General features: G+C 30.8%; 2 protein-coding genes across 2 annotated transcripts; both read left to right on the top strand.

Moving 5' to 3' along the window:
- Nucleotides 1–5,590: 5,590 nt before the first annotated feature.
- LOC114191427 lies at nt 5,591–10,061 on the top strand. Its single transcript, XM_028080599.1, has 4 exons — nt 5,591–6,591; nt 6,782–6,819; nt 8,618–9,548; nt 9,764–10,061. The coding sequence occupies exons 1-4, from the start codon at nt 5,748–5,750 to the stop codon at nt 9,871–9,873; spliced, it is 1,923 nt and encodes a 640-aa protein (XP_027936400.1). The 5' UTR covers nt 5,591–5,747; the 3' UTR covers nt 9,874–10,061.
- Nucleotides 10,062–11,479: 1,418 nt separating this feature from the next.
- Nucleotides 11,480–15,474, top strand: LOC114192243 (putative receptor-like protein kinase At4g00960). The gene is made up of 7 exons (XM_028081902.1): nt 11,480–12,439; nt 13,098–13,217; nt 13,726–13,877; nt 13,955–14,165; nt 14,291–14,528; nt 14,652–14,802; nt 14,893–15,474. The coding sequence occupies exons 1-7, from the start codon at nt 11,620–11,622 to the stop codon at nt 15,241–15,243; spliced, it is 2,043 nt and encodes a 680-aa protein (XP_027937703.1). The 5' UTR covers nt 11,480–11,619; the 3' UTR covers nt 15,244–15,474.
- The last annotated feature ends 1,972 nt before the right edge of the window (nt 15,475–17,446 follow it).

Raw genomic sequence — 17,446 nt, forward strand, 5'->3', positions numbered from 1 at the left:
TGATTGTCCATTGATTTGATATAGTACAGTTATTCATATGATTGATATACATATATATGATTCATTACTCTTTATGTTGTTAAAATGAAGTTAACATTGACGAAATTTTTACATATAATATAACGATCATGAATGCTATGAATGATAATGAGGATCAATAACCAACAATCATTGAAGATTATCGACAAAGAAATGATTGGCCAAAATAAAAATATGTAAAAAAGTATAATTAGATATGCTTGCTAAACGAAAGGTGTTTTTGGACCTATAGTTCGCACACCTGAGGGTGTGAAACCTATTGAGTACATATAGATTTTTGCCCGAAATTAAAGTAAGAATAATGAAATTGTTAGTTACAAAGCACAATTGGATGCTCAAGGTTTTTTTACAAAACCTGATATTGATTTGGGAAAAGACATATTCACTGATATTGGATGCAACAATATTACAATATTTGATTATCCTAGTTGCATAACAAGGTCTGCATTTACATCTAATGGATGATAGGATATTTATACGGTTCTCTTGAGAATAATATTCATATGAAAATTTATGAAGGATTTAATTTGCTCAACAAAGCAATTTCTAAAAAGGATTATTCAATAAGATTGAACAAGAACTTTTATTGATTAAAATAATCAAGATTTATATGGTATAATCGTCTTATTGAGTATTTGTTGAAAAAAGATGTATAAATGATCCTTTTTGTCATTGTATTTATAAGAAAATATTAAAAAATGAATTTTTTTATAATTATTATTTATGTAAATGATATAAATATATTTCGAACTTTGAAGGATAAAATTTTATTTGAAATTATAAATTAAGTATTTAAATAAAGATGTTTTTATACATACTTAAGGTAATTAAAATAAGGGTTAAATATGTTTTTGTCCCTCAAGTTTCAGCGAAATTTGGAATTAGTCTCTCATCAAAACTTTTGACTAATTTAGTCCTTTATCTTCCAAAATGTGTGAATTTAGTCATTTTAACCAAATTTTGTTAAGTTTATCTGACGTTTCAAGCGCATTTCATGATAGTATTTAAATTATTTACACTGTTTGACACATTTTTGCTTCAATGTTAACTTAAATACTATCATGAAATGCGTTTGAAACGACAAATAAACTTAACAAAATGTGGTTAAAAGGACTAAATTCACACATTTTGAAAGATGAAGGACTAAATTGGTATAAATTTTTGATGAGGGACTAATTTCAAAATTCACTGAAACTTGAGAGACCAAAAACATATTTAATCCTTAAAATAACAAGTCACAATTCATTATATATCTCAATAAATGTTAGGTCATTAGATATTAATAAAGTTGATTAATACACGAATGATAAAATTGAAATTTTTAAATAAATTGCTTCAATTTTACAAGTAACAAAATATTAATTTAAATTTGCAATTTTGAAATAAATTTTCAAATAATTGAGGGATGGATGAATGAGACATTAAATAATCAAGACTCAAATCGCTACAAGTGAAGCTTATAAGTTAGAGAGTGAAATTTTGATCTATTTTTGTGTAATTACTTTAATCGACCAAAATGTATAAATTTTAAGAAATTACGAGAATTCACCAAAGGAAAGCTTATAATCCTTGTTTGATCAATGAAATCTGTATTAGTTATATCTGGTGCAAACTTTTTAACAGGAAAAAAGATAGAAGACTGATACTTTCTGACAAGTCAACACATTATTTCAATAATATTAGTTTATTCGTTTGGTATATCAACATATTTTTACTTCCCTTTGATATTATTCTTTATTATTATTTTTCTTATAAATACAAAAGTTTATATATATTTTTTATGATAATTTTACTCAAACATGAATGTCAATGAAAATAGTGTCAAATAACTTTCTTTTTCTATTCTCTTACTTCATTTATCACAAGTGACAAAACAACATTAAAACTCTGCCGTGTAGGACATGGAATTGGAACGACTTCACCAAGTCTGCATTTAATTTGAACTTTCCTATTTTCTTGTCAACCTTCTTCCTTTTATAATTTCCCTCTTCACTATTTATGATTCAGATTTGTTTGCTTTGTTCTTTTGAAACGCGTGTGGTGAAATGATTAAATCTGATAATAACTATCTCAAGAAACAGAAAAAGAAAAAACCTTATTTTTTATTCATTGTTTTCTGTTAAAGAAAATATATTAATCTCTAATAAATAATATAGAATGAAATATAAATTTATTTAAGAGATATATGGTTAAACTTGAGTCCTTCAAAATTGGATAAAAAATTAAAATCTACTTAATTTAATTAAAATTGATATGAATTATAGATCTAATCTATATATTTTATTAGATTTAGACTCAATTCTAAAAAATTCAATCCATAATCATTCTAAGGCGTAGGTGAGTTATGCTAAACCAAAGAGAGATAGATTAAGCGTTTAGGACAGACTTATTTTGAAATTAGGGTAACTTAAAATCAAAGAGTTCTAATCTTTAAAAGCATGCATTAATTTCCTATTTACAGTAAAACGGATTGTATAAAGCAACAAAGTATGTTGTTAGTATTGGGGAAAAAAATGATTGAATCTGTACTCTGTTCAAATTATGAGCAACAAAGCCCCTTTCTAGGCACTCTAACATTTTTGTAATTTTGTTTTTATTTTACCATTATTTCATGATCGATTTCTAAAGTTTCTTAATTGGTATAAAGGCATTTGAACATAATACTTTAAAATAATAATCATTAAATATATTTGTTAATTTAATTTCACTGTATTGACTCTAACTCTACGTCTAAACATTATATATATACCAGACTTACTTGGACAAACTCCGTGTTGATATGACAGATCAATTACTACCAATTACTAATAACTTATTTATTCTTAATAATATGATTTTTAATTGTTTATTATTGTTATAATAAAAAAACATCATAATTAATTATGAATGTGCCGTTTTATAACTATTCTTAATTGATTATATTATAAAAAAAAACACTTCAATCTGTTTTCTTTTTATTTTAATAATATAATAAAATATAAAATTGTTGTAAAATTTTACTTTTATTTTTTCTTTAAATTATTTTTCCATCATATAAATTATTAAATATCCAAAAACTCCTTGTTACTACCAAAAATATTACATCTAAACAAATTATGTACGTCACGGATGGAAAAATTAGTATGTTAAAAATACGGACGGTTGTAGGTAGTAAAAAGGATCGGTCCGTCAATTCTTGTACTCATTATTTTTAATTTAAAATTAAAATAAAAGACAGTTTAAAAAATTCATTAATTTATTTCAATATTTAAAAGACACAAATATCATTGAAATTATAATTTAAATTATTAATATTTATATATTAAATTTAATTATCTATCGTAGAATAATTTAATAAAATAATATTTTGTAATTATTTTGTTATAAATATTAATTAATTAATTAAAAAATAAAAAATTATTTATATGATTAAGTATTATTTTAATATTATAATTTTTTAAATCAAAAAACAAATTTATAAAAGTGAAAAAATTGACGACTAATTCATTTTATGATGAATGAATTAAGATTTTCAAATTGCTTCATTCCAGTTTTGGTATGATTCAAAGATGGATTGAATTAAAACGGATCAGAGTAATTTTGTACCACTTTCGAGCACATAAAATAGTGTTTGGATTTCTCACTAATACCTATTACTTTAGACAGTATAATATATATATTTTTTATTTTACAATATAATTAACACAGATCTTGATTTTACAACTAAAACTTTTTATCTTAGAGAAGTTAATTAAAGGGACCTAAATAACACAGATATTGATTTTGTGAAGAATATTTATGTTTTGTCTTAGGTTGGCGTGCTCCCTTTGCTTTCCCTCATTTTCTAATCGTTCAAATGCCTGACTTTTCATCTTTCTTTCTTCACTGCCACTCTTTCATAGTTGACGGAGGAAGTGATAATTAATGGACACTCTTTTGCATATTTTTCTTCACTCCCTTATGAATCAAATTCATTCCAAGAGACTATAAATATCTTTAATAGATACAATTTTAGTTAAATTGTTATTATTCACTTAAACTTTTTTTTCATCTGAACATTCGTTATATACTTAGAGTTTATATTTAAAATAACTTTCATTCTCATTTGTTATTGACTGATATCTATCTAAGACAATTTTTTTTTGTTGTTGTCTTTTTTCTCATAATAATATAGTAATAAAATAAATTTATAGAAATATAAAAGTATGAGCACTTTTAATGGAATAAGTGTTCCATGAAATCAAACTCCGTGATGAGGCAAGGAAAAAACAGCACAGGAACAAAGGAGGACCACGCATAGTTGGTAACGAATCCAGGGAAAGGAGAGAGTTACTTTCACAGTTGATTACCATTTAACAATTTTTTGACAATTTTTATATGAATAAAAATAGTTTTAATAAAAATTAATTTTTATATTTATAAAGAAGAAAAGAAAACAAAGAGTACCGACAGATAATATCATCTGAACGTAAAAAACAAAATTCTTGTATGAAAATACATTGTTCCGAGGAAAAAATACTAAACTTTTTACATGCCAGAATAATCAAGAGAGACCCATTCTTTCTCACAACTCACTGCAATTAGGTACGCTTTAGTCTTTCTTCTTACATTTTTTTTAAACTCATTTTGAGTAGAATTATGCTGTTAAATAATTGTGTAATCTATATTTTATCCGTTAGTTCCTTTTTTAGAATAAATTTTTAAAAAAAATCATTTAACTATCTTCTGAAAACATTCTCAATTTTTCAAAAACACAAAAATTTATATTTGAGATTTTGTTCCAAAATCCAAATCAATAGCACGTTTTGCTATATGAAATAATATGTTTAGATTATTTATATGCTTTGATACAAATTATGCAGACAAGGTAAGTGGGACATATATTTTAATTATTTAAATGGGCTATTATTTAAATTCATTATATTTAGAGCTGTCAAAATGGATAATTCAATTCGGTCTGGCTCGATTTATAGTAAGTCAACCAAATCTGACCCACTTATTATTAGCGAGTCAAAAAAATTTGAATCATGTCCGACCCACTACGGATTGGTGGGTTAAACGGGTTGGCTCACGGGCTCATTTAATTAAAAAAATATTATTTTTTTATTTTTTTCTGTTAAAACTAAATTATAATTCTAATTAAAATTTAAATAAACTTTAATACAATCCAAATACAAATCAAAATCAGAAAAGATACAAATTATTTATGTGTTAGTTAAGAAAAACAACCTTAACGTGACCCAAATACAAAATCCAACTTAACAAAAAACATCATGACCCTTTATTTGCGGGTTCGTGAGCTAACTAGGTTCATCACAGATTCAATTCAGATGAATCAGATTCTAGGTGGACCTAATAAAAAATCAATTCATATTAAAATTTATAAAAAAAAAAATTTAACCAAGTCCGACGTTACTGGCGAATTGACTCATGCGATCTCACCCATTTTAACACTCTAGCTGTACTCGATAAATATCACCAAACTTTTGTTGGATACCAGAACAATAGTATAAAAACACAATTAAAATAGAGGAGGAAAATAAAAGGAAAAACTAAATTTCATACTGGCTACGCAAATAGTGTTATATAAAGGTAGCAACCACAGAAGTTTGATTCAGCGAATTAATCACTTCACATCCTATGCCAGCCAATAAAAGCTGATTCATATCTCACAAGACTCTAAATTAGTAGTAACATCCTATTGTTCTGAATCCCAGAAGACAACCAAAATGGCTGTGCTAACATTAAGGTCATTTTTCTGTGTCTGTTGTCTCCTCCTGATAACAATTTTTATGTCTGGAGTCAGTGCCGATAAGAATACAAAAAACTTCCACTACTTCTGTGATCATACAAACAATAGAGGAAACTACACGGCCAACAGCACCTATGAGACCAACCTCAACACCCTTTTGTCCACTATCACTTCCAATACAGAAATCGAGTATGGTTTCTACAATCTCACAGAGGGCGAAAACACTGACCAAGTGTACGCTGTTGGGCTGTGTAGAGGAGACGTTAAGCCAGATGAATGCCGCAACTGCCTGGGACATTCGAGAGGCAATCTCAGTGAGGTTTGTCCAAATCGAAAGGAAGCAATTGGTTGGTACGAGGACGAGAAGTGCATGTTGCGCTACTCAAACCGCAAAATATTGGGTCTTATGGAAACTGGACCTGCGTATTTTGCGTGGAATTTAATTGAGGCAACGCAAGCGGAGGAGTTCAATAAAGTGGTAAAGGACTTGCTTGATGGGTTGAGAAGCAAAGCTGCATCAGGAGACTCTCGTAGCAAATATGCTACAGCAAATGCAACTGGGCCAGATAACAAAATCATTTACGGGCTTGTGCAGTGTACGCCTGATTTATCTGGACCCGACTGCGATAATTGCTTGATTCAGTCCATCAAAGAAATCACAAATTGTTGCGATAGTAAAATAGGAACTAGAATTGTTAGACCCAGTTGCAATCTGAGATATGAAACTTCCTCACCCTTCTTTGGGTCTCAAGCATATACACCATCACCATCATCATCATCCTCCCCACCTTCTATGGTCACTACTAACACTTCCGCAGAAGGTACTTGTCAAATTATGCTTATTTCCACCTTCTAAAATAATTATTATTTAATAAAAATTCACTATTAACTTTTATTATTATAAAAATTAATTAACTCATGATAGCGTAAATGTATAGTTCTTTTTTAAATTATATGATATCCCTTACACGTATATTTTACGTCACTGGATTATTCTGGTTTATTATGCAGATAAGCGCGATGCGTCAGGAAGTACTTGTGGAGATCTAGTCTCCATACTGTTATTTTGTTGTTTTGTTGCGTCCTTTTCTGTTTTTGCTTGAGTGAGGAAGCCAAGGAGAAGATGTTTTGAAAGTATTTCTACTTAGCATACATAGCTGCATCATCAGAAGAATCTTGTAGTAAATATACTGCAGCAAGTTAGTTGTAATTTTGTAGACATATCTTTTACCTTTGTGTGCGTAAACTTTTATTGTTTTTAATTTTGTAAACCTCATTTTGATTACACGCATATTTAAAATGTTGTTTAAAAAACTCAATATTTAGTGCCAAATTAAGTTTCAGAATGGTAACGGTATGTAGGTAGTAAAGAGAGAAGAAGCTGAATAAAGTTGTACAGATAGGATATATATAACAAACATTTTGACAAACATAATTGCCCAGATAACAATGTTGAATGAATATTACATAGAGCTAGAGTAGTTTCTACAGTGGGCATGAGTACAAAAATATAATCGGTTATTAAATTAGTTATTAATTAATTAGAGACTTATCTAAAAATTAATTTATTTTGGTAGTTAAAATCTAGGTATCTAATTTTTAGTAGTTTATAATTTCTGTTGGTAGCTAAAATTATGATAACTAATTTTAAACACTAATTTAGTAACCAATTATAATTTTTTATTTTAATAAACAATAACTTTTAATTTTGTAAATTAGTATCTAGATTAATCACTATAATTATCGATAATTATTGATCACTAAAATTTGTCACTATTTATAAATTTTCTTGTAGTGAAAAATATAATTAAAACTAATATTATTATTAAATTTAAACATATTAAAATTACTAAAATATATTATTTCTTTTTGTAGCTAATACTATTAATTGAATACTTGTCAAGAATAATTAAAAATTCCTTTTCAAAATAAAAAATTTTAACATTACATTATAAAATATCCCACATACTTGCTAAAGGTACATAAACTAGTATTTGAACATTTTCTGCAATTGCTTAAAAGAGATAATATTTGAATGAAAGATACGAGAAACGTCAAAACCGCGTTTTATTTGAAAAAAAGACAACAAAAAGTAGAAGTGGTTGCCTTGAGTCTCCCGTTAGTCTCAGTCAACATAAATACCCAGTTTTTCTAATAAATCATTTTTCATGAAAAAGTTAGATAAACATATGCTTAAAGAATTAAAAAGCACAACATCGTTGTCATCCATTCTTTCCATTGACAAGATTTTGATTTTGCTTGTGACCTTCCATGACATTTCCAGGACAAGCCATGGCGGTCTTCTTAATCAACACTCAACAATGAAGATACAGATTAATTACAAGTATAGTGCATACATTATTACACTATTTTATTTTATTTTATGAATTCCATCAATTCATGACACTCTTTTAATTAACCTGGAATAACAATGAAGAAATTAAATAGAAAGTCACTCATTTATATACCTTCAATCGCAGTTAAGGCAAGATTCCTATATCCAGTCTATTTTTCATAATAGGAAATAAAAAAACTGCACAAAAAGTAAAATATATAAAATCATCAAACTTATATGCTTTAATTGAAGAAATAACAAAAATAGAAAAGTGGAGTTATTAAGTCCTCTTCGGGTCAGTCAACAATTAAGAATTTGCTACTGGAAACCTGTTAAGACCAATATTGGTCACTTCACACCAAGGTTCCATGCACTCTGCATTGAAAGAGTCTTGTTTCTACACTTGGAAAAAAGAAAAACTAAATTTCATACTGGGTACCCAAATAGTCTTATAGCAACTACAGAAATTTGGTTCAGCCAATTAATCACTTCACATCTTATGCCAATAAAAGCTGATTCTTATCTCACAATACTCTAAATTAGCAGTAACATCCTATTGCTCTGAATCCCAGAAGACAACAACCAATATGGTTGTGCTTGCATTAAGGTCATTTTCCTGTGTCTGTTGTCTCCTCCTGATAACAGTTTTTATGTCTGGAGTCAGTGCCGATAACAATACACAAAACTTCCACTACTTCTGTGATCATACAAATAACAGAGGAAACTACACAGCCAACAGCACCTATGAGACCAACCTCAACACCCTTTTGTCGACTATCACTTCCAATACAGAAATCGAGTATGGTTTCTACAATCTCACAGAGGGCGAAAACACTGACCAAGTGTACGCTATTGGGCTGTGTAGAGGAGACGTTAAGCCAGATGAATGCCGCAACTGCCTGGGACATTCGAGAGGCAATCTCAGTGAGGTTTGTCCAAATCGAAAGGAAGTAATTGGTTGGTACGAGGATGAGAAGTGCATGTTGCGCTACTCAGACCGCAAAATATTGGGTCTTATGGAAAATGGACCTGCGTATTTTGCGTGGAGTTCAATCAATGCAACGCAAGCGGAGGAGTTCAATAAAGTGGTAAAGGACTTGCTTGATGGGTTAAGAAGCAAAGCTGCATCAGGAGACTCTCGTAGCAAATATGCAACAGCAAATGCAACAGGACCAGATAACAAAATCATTTACGGGCTTGTGCAGTGTACGCCTGATTTGTCTGGACCAGACTGCGATAATTGCTTGCTTCAGTCCATCAATGAAGTCAGTAATTGTTGCGATAGTAAAATAGGAACTAGAATTGTTAGACCCAGTTGCAATCTGAGATATGAAACTTCCTCTCTCTTCTATGGCGCTCAAGCATATACACCATCACCCTCACCCTCACCATCGCCATCATTTTCGCCACCTTCTATGGTCACTACTAACACTTCCGCAGAAGGTACTTGTCAACTTTATGCTTATTTCCATTTCCACTTAGAATTTAATGATGATTAATAGCGTAAAATAATTAATTTAATAACAAATGACTGTGAACTTTTATTATTAACAAAATTAATTAACTGATGATAATGTAAATGTATAATTCTTTTTTTTAATTACGTATCCCTTAGATGTATATTTCACGTCAATGGATTATTCTGGTTTATTATGCAGATAATCGCGATGCGTCAGGAAGTACTTATGCAGATATAGTCTCGTTCATACTGTTGTTTTGTTGTATCCTTTTCTGTTTTTGTTTGAGAGCCAAGGAGAAGATGTTTTGAAAGCAATTCTACTTAGCATATACATAGCTGCATCATCAGAAGAATTTTTTCTAAATATGCTGCAGCAAGTTCAGTTGTAACTTTGGAGACAACTTTCCCCTTTCTGTGTGTAAACTTTTATTGTTTTTAATTTTGTAAACTTCATTCTGAGGAATAGTATAGTTATCAAAAAAAAAATAAACTTTTATTTAAACACGTCAAACTTGCCTTTTATGAAAGAATTTTATTTAAGAAATTGACACTCATATATTTCGTTACATTTAAATACAAACTCGCCATTTCATGGGTATAATAATGCCGTTGATAATATAAAGTGTTGTAAAAGTTCGTTGTTACGACTTACTCGGTTCATGATTATGATGCAAATTAAGTTAAGATGTTTACTTACTTTTTACACTAAACACACACTTAGTTTTCATTTATATTATTTGGAAAGGTTAAAAAGTTGAAAGAAGAGCTTGAAGTGAGTTTTAAGTCTAACTCAACCTCACAAAATCAACTTGTAAAGTAAGGTTTGCACATCACTTTATATACTATGAAATTGTCTTATCTCTAGTCAATGTAGGACTTCCAACACACTCCCTCAGCTTGCTTGTTTTATTGATTTATTAGATGGGTGACCAAGTTTCATATGCCACAAATTTCAAGGACTAGCATTATTAATGAGAGCAGAATGTGGAAAAAGAAATATTTGTGTCAGATATACTCAAGTTATGTCTGTCTTGAGAACTATCTAAGAGATAAAGCCTTGATGTTTCCTAGCTTCTCAATTGTCTAGAAGGTATCTGTCTGCACAATAAGACAAGTATTTTAGGAGAAAACCATAAAACAATTAGTAGAATTAAGAAATTTATGAATAGAGATGAATTGAACAGAAAATTCAGGAACAAAAAGGGTGTTGTGAAGGATAAGATTGTCTAAGACAATGGTACTCGAAATTTTAGCCATCACAAAGTTTTAGTTGGGTAATTGTATAGAAATAAGTTAAATAAGTTTGAAAATTTGAAATAAAGATTTAAATAGAATAACATGGATTGGCATTTTGGCTCTACACGACTCCTTATTGGAAGAAGAAATTAAATGGAGCTTAATATACTAAATTGGGTACCCTTGATTTTTTATTTTTTTTAAACCAGCTTAGAGTTGAAGAGTTAATTAAAAGTTGAAAATTGAGTTTATAGAACAAAGTTGAGCTTGTCTAAAAAAAATATTATAAACACTTTTAAAAGAGAGAAATATAAAATAAAAATGCTTAATTAAGTTTTGAATTTATGATAAATTTGATAACTTCTAATTGAATTCCTAATCAATTTTGGTGATATATTATAAAGTTCTCTGTTTTTTTAAGTTCAATTTGGTGAATTGTTTAGGAGACATAAGAAAACTAATATTTTTTATTTTATTTTAACAAAATATTTATAATAATTTTATTTTACAATTAATTTTTACATTACAATGTATTTAGGTAAAATAATTAAAATTAATAAGGATATAAATGGCAAAAAAGGTAATTAATTTAGCTCAAAAAATTAGATATCTTTCAATTAATCAATTCTTGAAATTTCATGGAAAGTGTTGCATTTGACTCATAGAAGGCAAACTGAACTTGAAAACATCAATGATAGGTGAAGGAGCTAGTAACCATGGAAGTTTCATCTACCTAATCACTAAGCTTATTCTATCTGAAAAAGGCTCATCTCATCCCATTTTTTTTCTTATTCCTCACAAAACAATCAACAATCCAACATGGCTCAGCTTTGGCGAAGGCTACTTTACTTTCTCTTATGTCTTCTGATAACAAATTTCGTATCTCAAGTTAGAGCAGCTAACACTACACAAAACTTCCACTACTTCTGTGATGATAATACCACCGGTAATGGAACCTACACAGCCAACAGCGCCTACCACGCCAACCTCAACACCCTTTTGTCCACTCTCATTTCCAATACAGAAATCGATTACGGTTTCTACAATTTCACAAACGGCGAAAACACCGATAAAGTGTACGCCATTGGGCTGTGTAGAGGAGACGTTGAGCCAGAGAACTGCCGCACATGCCTGAACGGTTCCAGAGCAAATCTCACTGAACGTTGTCCAAACCGAAAGGAAGCAATTGGTTGGTACGAGGATGAGAAGTGCATGCTGCGCTACTCAGACCGCAATATATTCGGCCTTATGGAAATTGGACCTGCTTTTTATGCTAACAACGACAGAAATGCATCGGATTTGGATGAGTTCAATGAAGATGTCAACACCTTGCTGCGTAACCTGATGCCCATAGCTGCATCAGGTGACTCTCGTGTTAAGTATGCTGCAGATGGTATATCATCAGGTTCTAAGGTCATATATGGTCTTGTTCAGTGCACACCGGATTTGGAAGAGTCAGAGTGCGCTGATTGCTTGTCTCAGTCCATTGAACGTATCCCAATAGATTGTTGTAAAGACAAGATAGGTGGTAGGGTTGTTAGACCCAGTTGTTGTATGAGGTTCGAAACTTCCTTTAAGTTCTATGGAGATCCAGCATTTGTACCACCAGCTCCTCCTCCTTCCACCACCACCACCACGGGTACTACTCCTTATACTATCTTAATCTCCTGCTGAACTAACCTGACATGTACATTTTTACCTGTGTTAGACAATTTAAACATTTTCTTCTTCCACCCTCCATATATATATATATATATATATATATATATATATATATATATATATATATATATATATATATATATATATATTGATACTAGACTGGTGATACAGAGACCCCTCATTTTGTGAGACCCTAACAAATATACCCTTATGTGTCTTCATTTACTATTATTTTAAGTGTTGGATGGAAGTTGAGACTGTTCTGTGTTTTCAGATATCTTTTTCCTTGAAATTATGTCTAATACAATGCAATATGAAAAAAGAAAAATTGAGAGAAATGATAAATGTCTGTCACATGTGTTGAAAATTAGATATCCAAATATCATTTTTGCGTGCTATAAAGAAACAATAAATGTTACATCTGTATTTGATGAAACCAACCATATTTATACGAAAAAAAATGTTTCCCGTTTTCGTAATATTTAAAATTTTGTTTTTCTTTAGCAATTAGGATCTATGAAGTAACAAGTTTTAACAAACCTTGTTTAGATGGCCTTAATAATTAGTTATTGGATTTGTTGATGTTTATGTTCTTTATTTCTGCAATGTCCCTCTGAGGATTCTGATTTGTGCAGGAAAGAGCAACGCAACTATCATCATCGCCATAACAGTGCCCGTTGTTGTAATTGTTTTCGCGGTGCTTATTTTTATCTACATTCGTTTAACAGCGAGGAAGCCACGGAAAAAGTTTGAAAGTAAGAGGAAGCTCTGGTTTCCCGTGACATGTTTTCTATGTAATGGTTCTGCATTATTGCACCGATTTAAATACACTACAGCTCAACCTAACATCATAACTTGATCGAAATATTTGAAGATAGATACATAATGTTTGTTAAAAGAGTGATTCCTAAAATTAAATCGTGTGAGATAAAAGAGCCCAGTTTTGAAAAAAAATGAAGAATGATATTTTGACTAAAATTTTGACAATTTTTTCTTAAAATATGAAATGACATTTTTTAAGTGAATTTGAAATATTAAAAATAAAAAATAAAAAATCACTTAAAAAATGATACCTAAAATTATAAGAAAAAATTGTGAAAATTTAATAGTCAAAAAATTATTTTTATTAAAAAATGTATAAAGCAAGTTAGTGTTAGACCGCATTGAATTCTTTATAAGTTCATTGAGAAAAAGCTTATTTTGATATTGCTATCTTATCATCTTAGAGAAACTTACTATTTTTAAACCATTCTCTATGTGAAGCTCAAAAAGAAGAACCAGATGATGATGATGGTGATGATGGAATTGACGCTTCTGAGCCATTGCAAATCAGATTTAGCATCATACGAGATGCTACAAATGACTTTTCTGATTCTAATAAACTTGGACAGGGTGGATTTGGAGCTGTTTACAGGGTAACATAATTGTTAAGCATAACTTGTTCAAAATATGGTTGCAGAGAACTTACCATTCCTGACTGTTATGTTTTCAGGGTACGCTACCCAATGGACAAGAGATTGCCGTCAAAAGGTTGTCAGCTAATTCTAGACAGGGAGATGCAGAGTTCAAGAATGAGGTGCTTTTAGTGGCCAAACTTCAGCACCGAAATTTAGTTAGACTACTTGGTTTCTCTATGGAAGGAAGAGAAAAGCTACTTGTCTACGAATTTGTTCCAAATAAAAGCCTTGATTATTTCATATTTGGTAGGTTTAATTTGAATGTCTGCTCAATTGGACCATACCTCTGCTATGTCGGTTATGACATTGGCTTGACACTCAGCTTAATTACATAGTCCTAAGATGCATGTGTCTTGTTTGTGTAAATGCAGATGAAACCAAGAGAGCACAATTAGATTGGGATACGCGCTTCAAAATCATTGCGGGTACTGCTCGAGGTATTCTCTACCTCCATCAAGATTCTCGATTGCGCATTATCCATCGTGATCTCAAAGCAGGTAACATTCTCTTAGACGAAGAGATGAACCCTAAGATAGCAGATTTTGGCTTGGCAAGGTTATTTGTTGTGGACCAAACTCATGAAGATACACAGAGAGTTGTTGGGACATAGTAAGTAGTAAAACTTAGCTTATTAATGTTCAGGTTTAGCAATTGAAAACTGCCGTATATTCGAAGATGATTGTAAAATGGTTTTGTTTAACTGAGTTTTGTTCATACTCCACTCTGATGCAGTGGATATATGGCACCTGAGTATGCATTGCATGGACAGTTTTCAGAGAAGTCAGATGTTTTTAGTTTTGGTATATTGATTCTTGAGATTGTAAGTGGGCAGAAGATTAGTAGCATTCAACATGGAGAGGAAACGGGCGATCTACGCCATATTGTAAGTCGGAATTTTGTTCCATTTATGTTGTTAGGAGTTGGAAGTATGAAATTTGAGAAGCTTACTAAGTGAAAATATTGATGCATACAGGCATGGCGAAGTTGGAGGGAAGGAAGAAGAAGAGATATTGTAGATCCGACATTAAACAATGGTTCGGAAAGTGAAATAATGAGATGCATCCATATTGGGTTACTGTGTGTTCAAGACAATGCAGCTGCGAGACCCACCATGGCTTCCGTTGTACCCATGCTGAATAGCCATTCTTTCAGTCTGCAAGTACCTATGGCACCTGCACTTTATGGGAATGCCATGTCTGGAATCATTGCAGACATGCAGTTATGGGAGATTAATTCAGGGACAACAAGATCAAGAGAATCCACCAATAGATCAGATCAAGATTCGCTCAATGAGGCTTCAATTACTGAGCCATATCCTCGATAGATTTTCATCACCTCCTTGGTATATCTTGAGATAAAGAAGAATCTCAAAGCAATGTTACTAATTACAACATTTGTTTGATTGCTTGCTTGTTTTATAAGCTTCTGATTAATGCTCTTTTTTTGTTGTTAAGTTTTGAGGGAGAAGAGTTATGGAATAAATATTTTAAATACTAATTATAGAAATTATAGAATTACATTAAACTCTCTTCCATCTTAGCATTGAAGTGACCTTTTTCCACCTACTAGTTTTTCTACTCGTTGTACGGGAGTTTTAGATGTAAATTATTTTTTATCAATAATGAATAATGAGTGGTATACGATAATATTTATAGTGAAAAGTGATCTCTTTATAAATTTGTGAATTTGTGAAGTGTATGATAGATAAAAGAAAATGTAATCAATTAATAACCTAATAAAAAATAAATGAGTGTTTACAAAAATATGATAAACATTAAATACCATTTTGAATAGTAGACAAAAGGTATTCATCACTTATACAATTTGAATAAGACAACCACTTAATATCACGTCGAATAACACAACCACCATCATCAGGACAATCTCCAAATATCATCAAATGTAGTTAATTTCAACAAATTCATATATATTTAAACAATTAAATAAATTTAAATAAGAATAAAAAATATTGATTTACGTACCTATATTCTCTTCTTTCTTAAAAAGTTTCAATTGAATAATTCTATAGAAATTATAGAATTACATTAAACTCTCTTTCCATCTTAGCATTGAAGTGACTTTTTACACCTATTTGAAAAGTATTATTTATTACTTTTCATTTTTTCTTTTCTTTTATAAATACAAAATTTTATTTTCTTATAACCATTTTATCCTTGCAATGAAAGTTGTCAAATGGTTGATTATATCAAATAGTCATTTCCATTTAGAAGAAGCACCACACTTTTCCGTACCTAGAAATGTGAGGTAGGGAATGAAAGACTAATACTTTCTGAGAAGTCAATACATTATTTCACTAATTTTAGAGTTTATTATTTTATTTCATTTGAAAAAAAAAAAACATTAAAACTCTGCAGTGTGGAGATGGAAATTGACCGACTTAATCAACGTCTACATTTAATTTGAACTTTCCTATTTTCAACCTTCTTCCTTTTAAATTATGATTCAGATTTGCTTTATTCTTTTTAAATGTGTGTGGTAAAATTATTAAATCTGATAATTTACGATATAAAAAAACAGAAAAATAAATTTATTTTTAATTCATTGATTTTTTAAGAAAATATATTAACAATATATATTAATAACTGATATAGAATGAAATAGAAATTTATTTAAGAAATGTAGTTAACGTAAGTCCTCCTCCAGTTCGTCAACTATGTAAGAGATATGCTTTTCGAAAACCTGTCAATATCAATATCACCTACTAAACATTACCTTGTGTTTGGATGGAGCATTTCAATAATGCTCAGAAATTGAAATGCTTTACATTTGAATTACTTGCAATTAAATTTCCTTCATTTTCTAAATAACTTGTTTGGATAAAGAAATTAAAATACCTTACATTTCAATTTCTTGTTTGGAAAAAACAATTGAATTTCTTGTGAGATAAAATTTAATTTTTATAATATTTATTTTAGGCTTAATTATGTTTTGAGTTCATGATAAATTTGGAAACGGGTTCGATGACCCAGATGGACCGAGCTGACCCACCCAACTACCCAACCAAATTGATCTGACCCGACGACCCAGACGAGCCGGACCGGTCGAAAAACCCAAACAAGTTAGGTCGACCCGATGATCCAAACAAGCCTGACGAACCATACCTGCCAGTCATGCTTGTCAAGTCCATCAACCTGGCTCGGCACGACCCGACCTAACTCGACCCGTCTGGGTCATTGTCCAGCTTGGCCCCACTAGGTCGTCAAATCGACTCAACCCATCTGGGTTATCGAGCCCGTTTGTGTCATCAGGCACACTTGACAAGATTGTGTCCATAGGCCTACTCGACTTGGCAAGGTCGTCAAACTCGTTTAGGTCGCTGGGCCGGTTGGGCCTAACTAGGTCATCGGGTCGGTTAGGCTTGTCGGGTCAACGGGTCGATCAAGTCGTTGGGCCTGCCTAACACGTCTAGGTCGTCAGGCTTGCCCGAAACCTCTAGGTCGTATGGCCCGCCAAACTCGTGTGGGTCATCGGACCAAGTGACTTGTCTTGGTTGTTAGGTCAGTTCG

This window comes from Vigna unguiculata, chromosome 7, assembly GCF_004118075.2.
Source record: "Vigna unguiculata cultivar IT97K-499-35 chromosome 7, ASM411807v1, whole genome shotgun sequence".
NCBI classification, from domain to species: domain Eukaryota; kingdom Viridiplantae; phylum Streptophyta; class Magnoliopsida; order Fabales; family Fabaceae; genus Vigna; species Vigna unguiculata.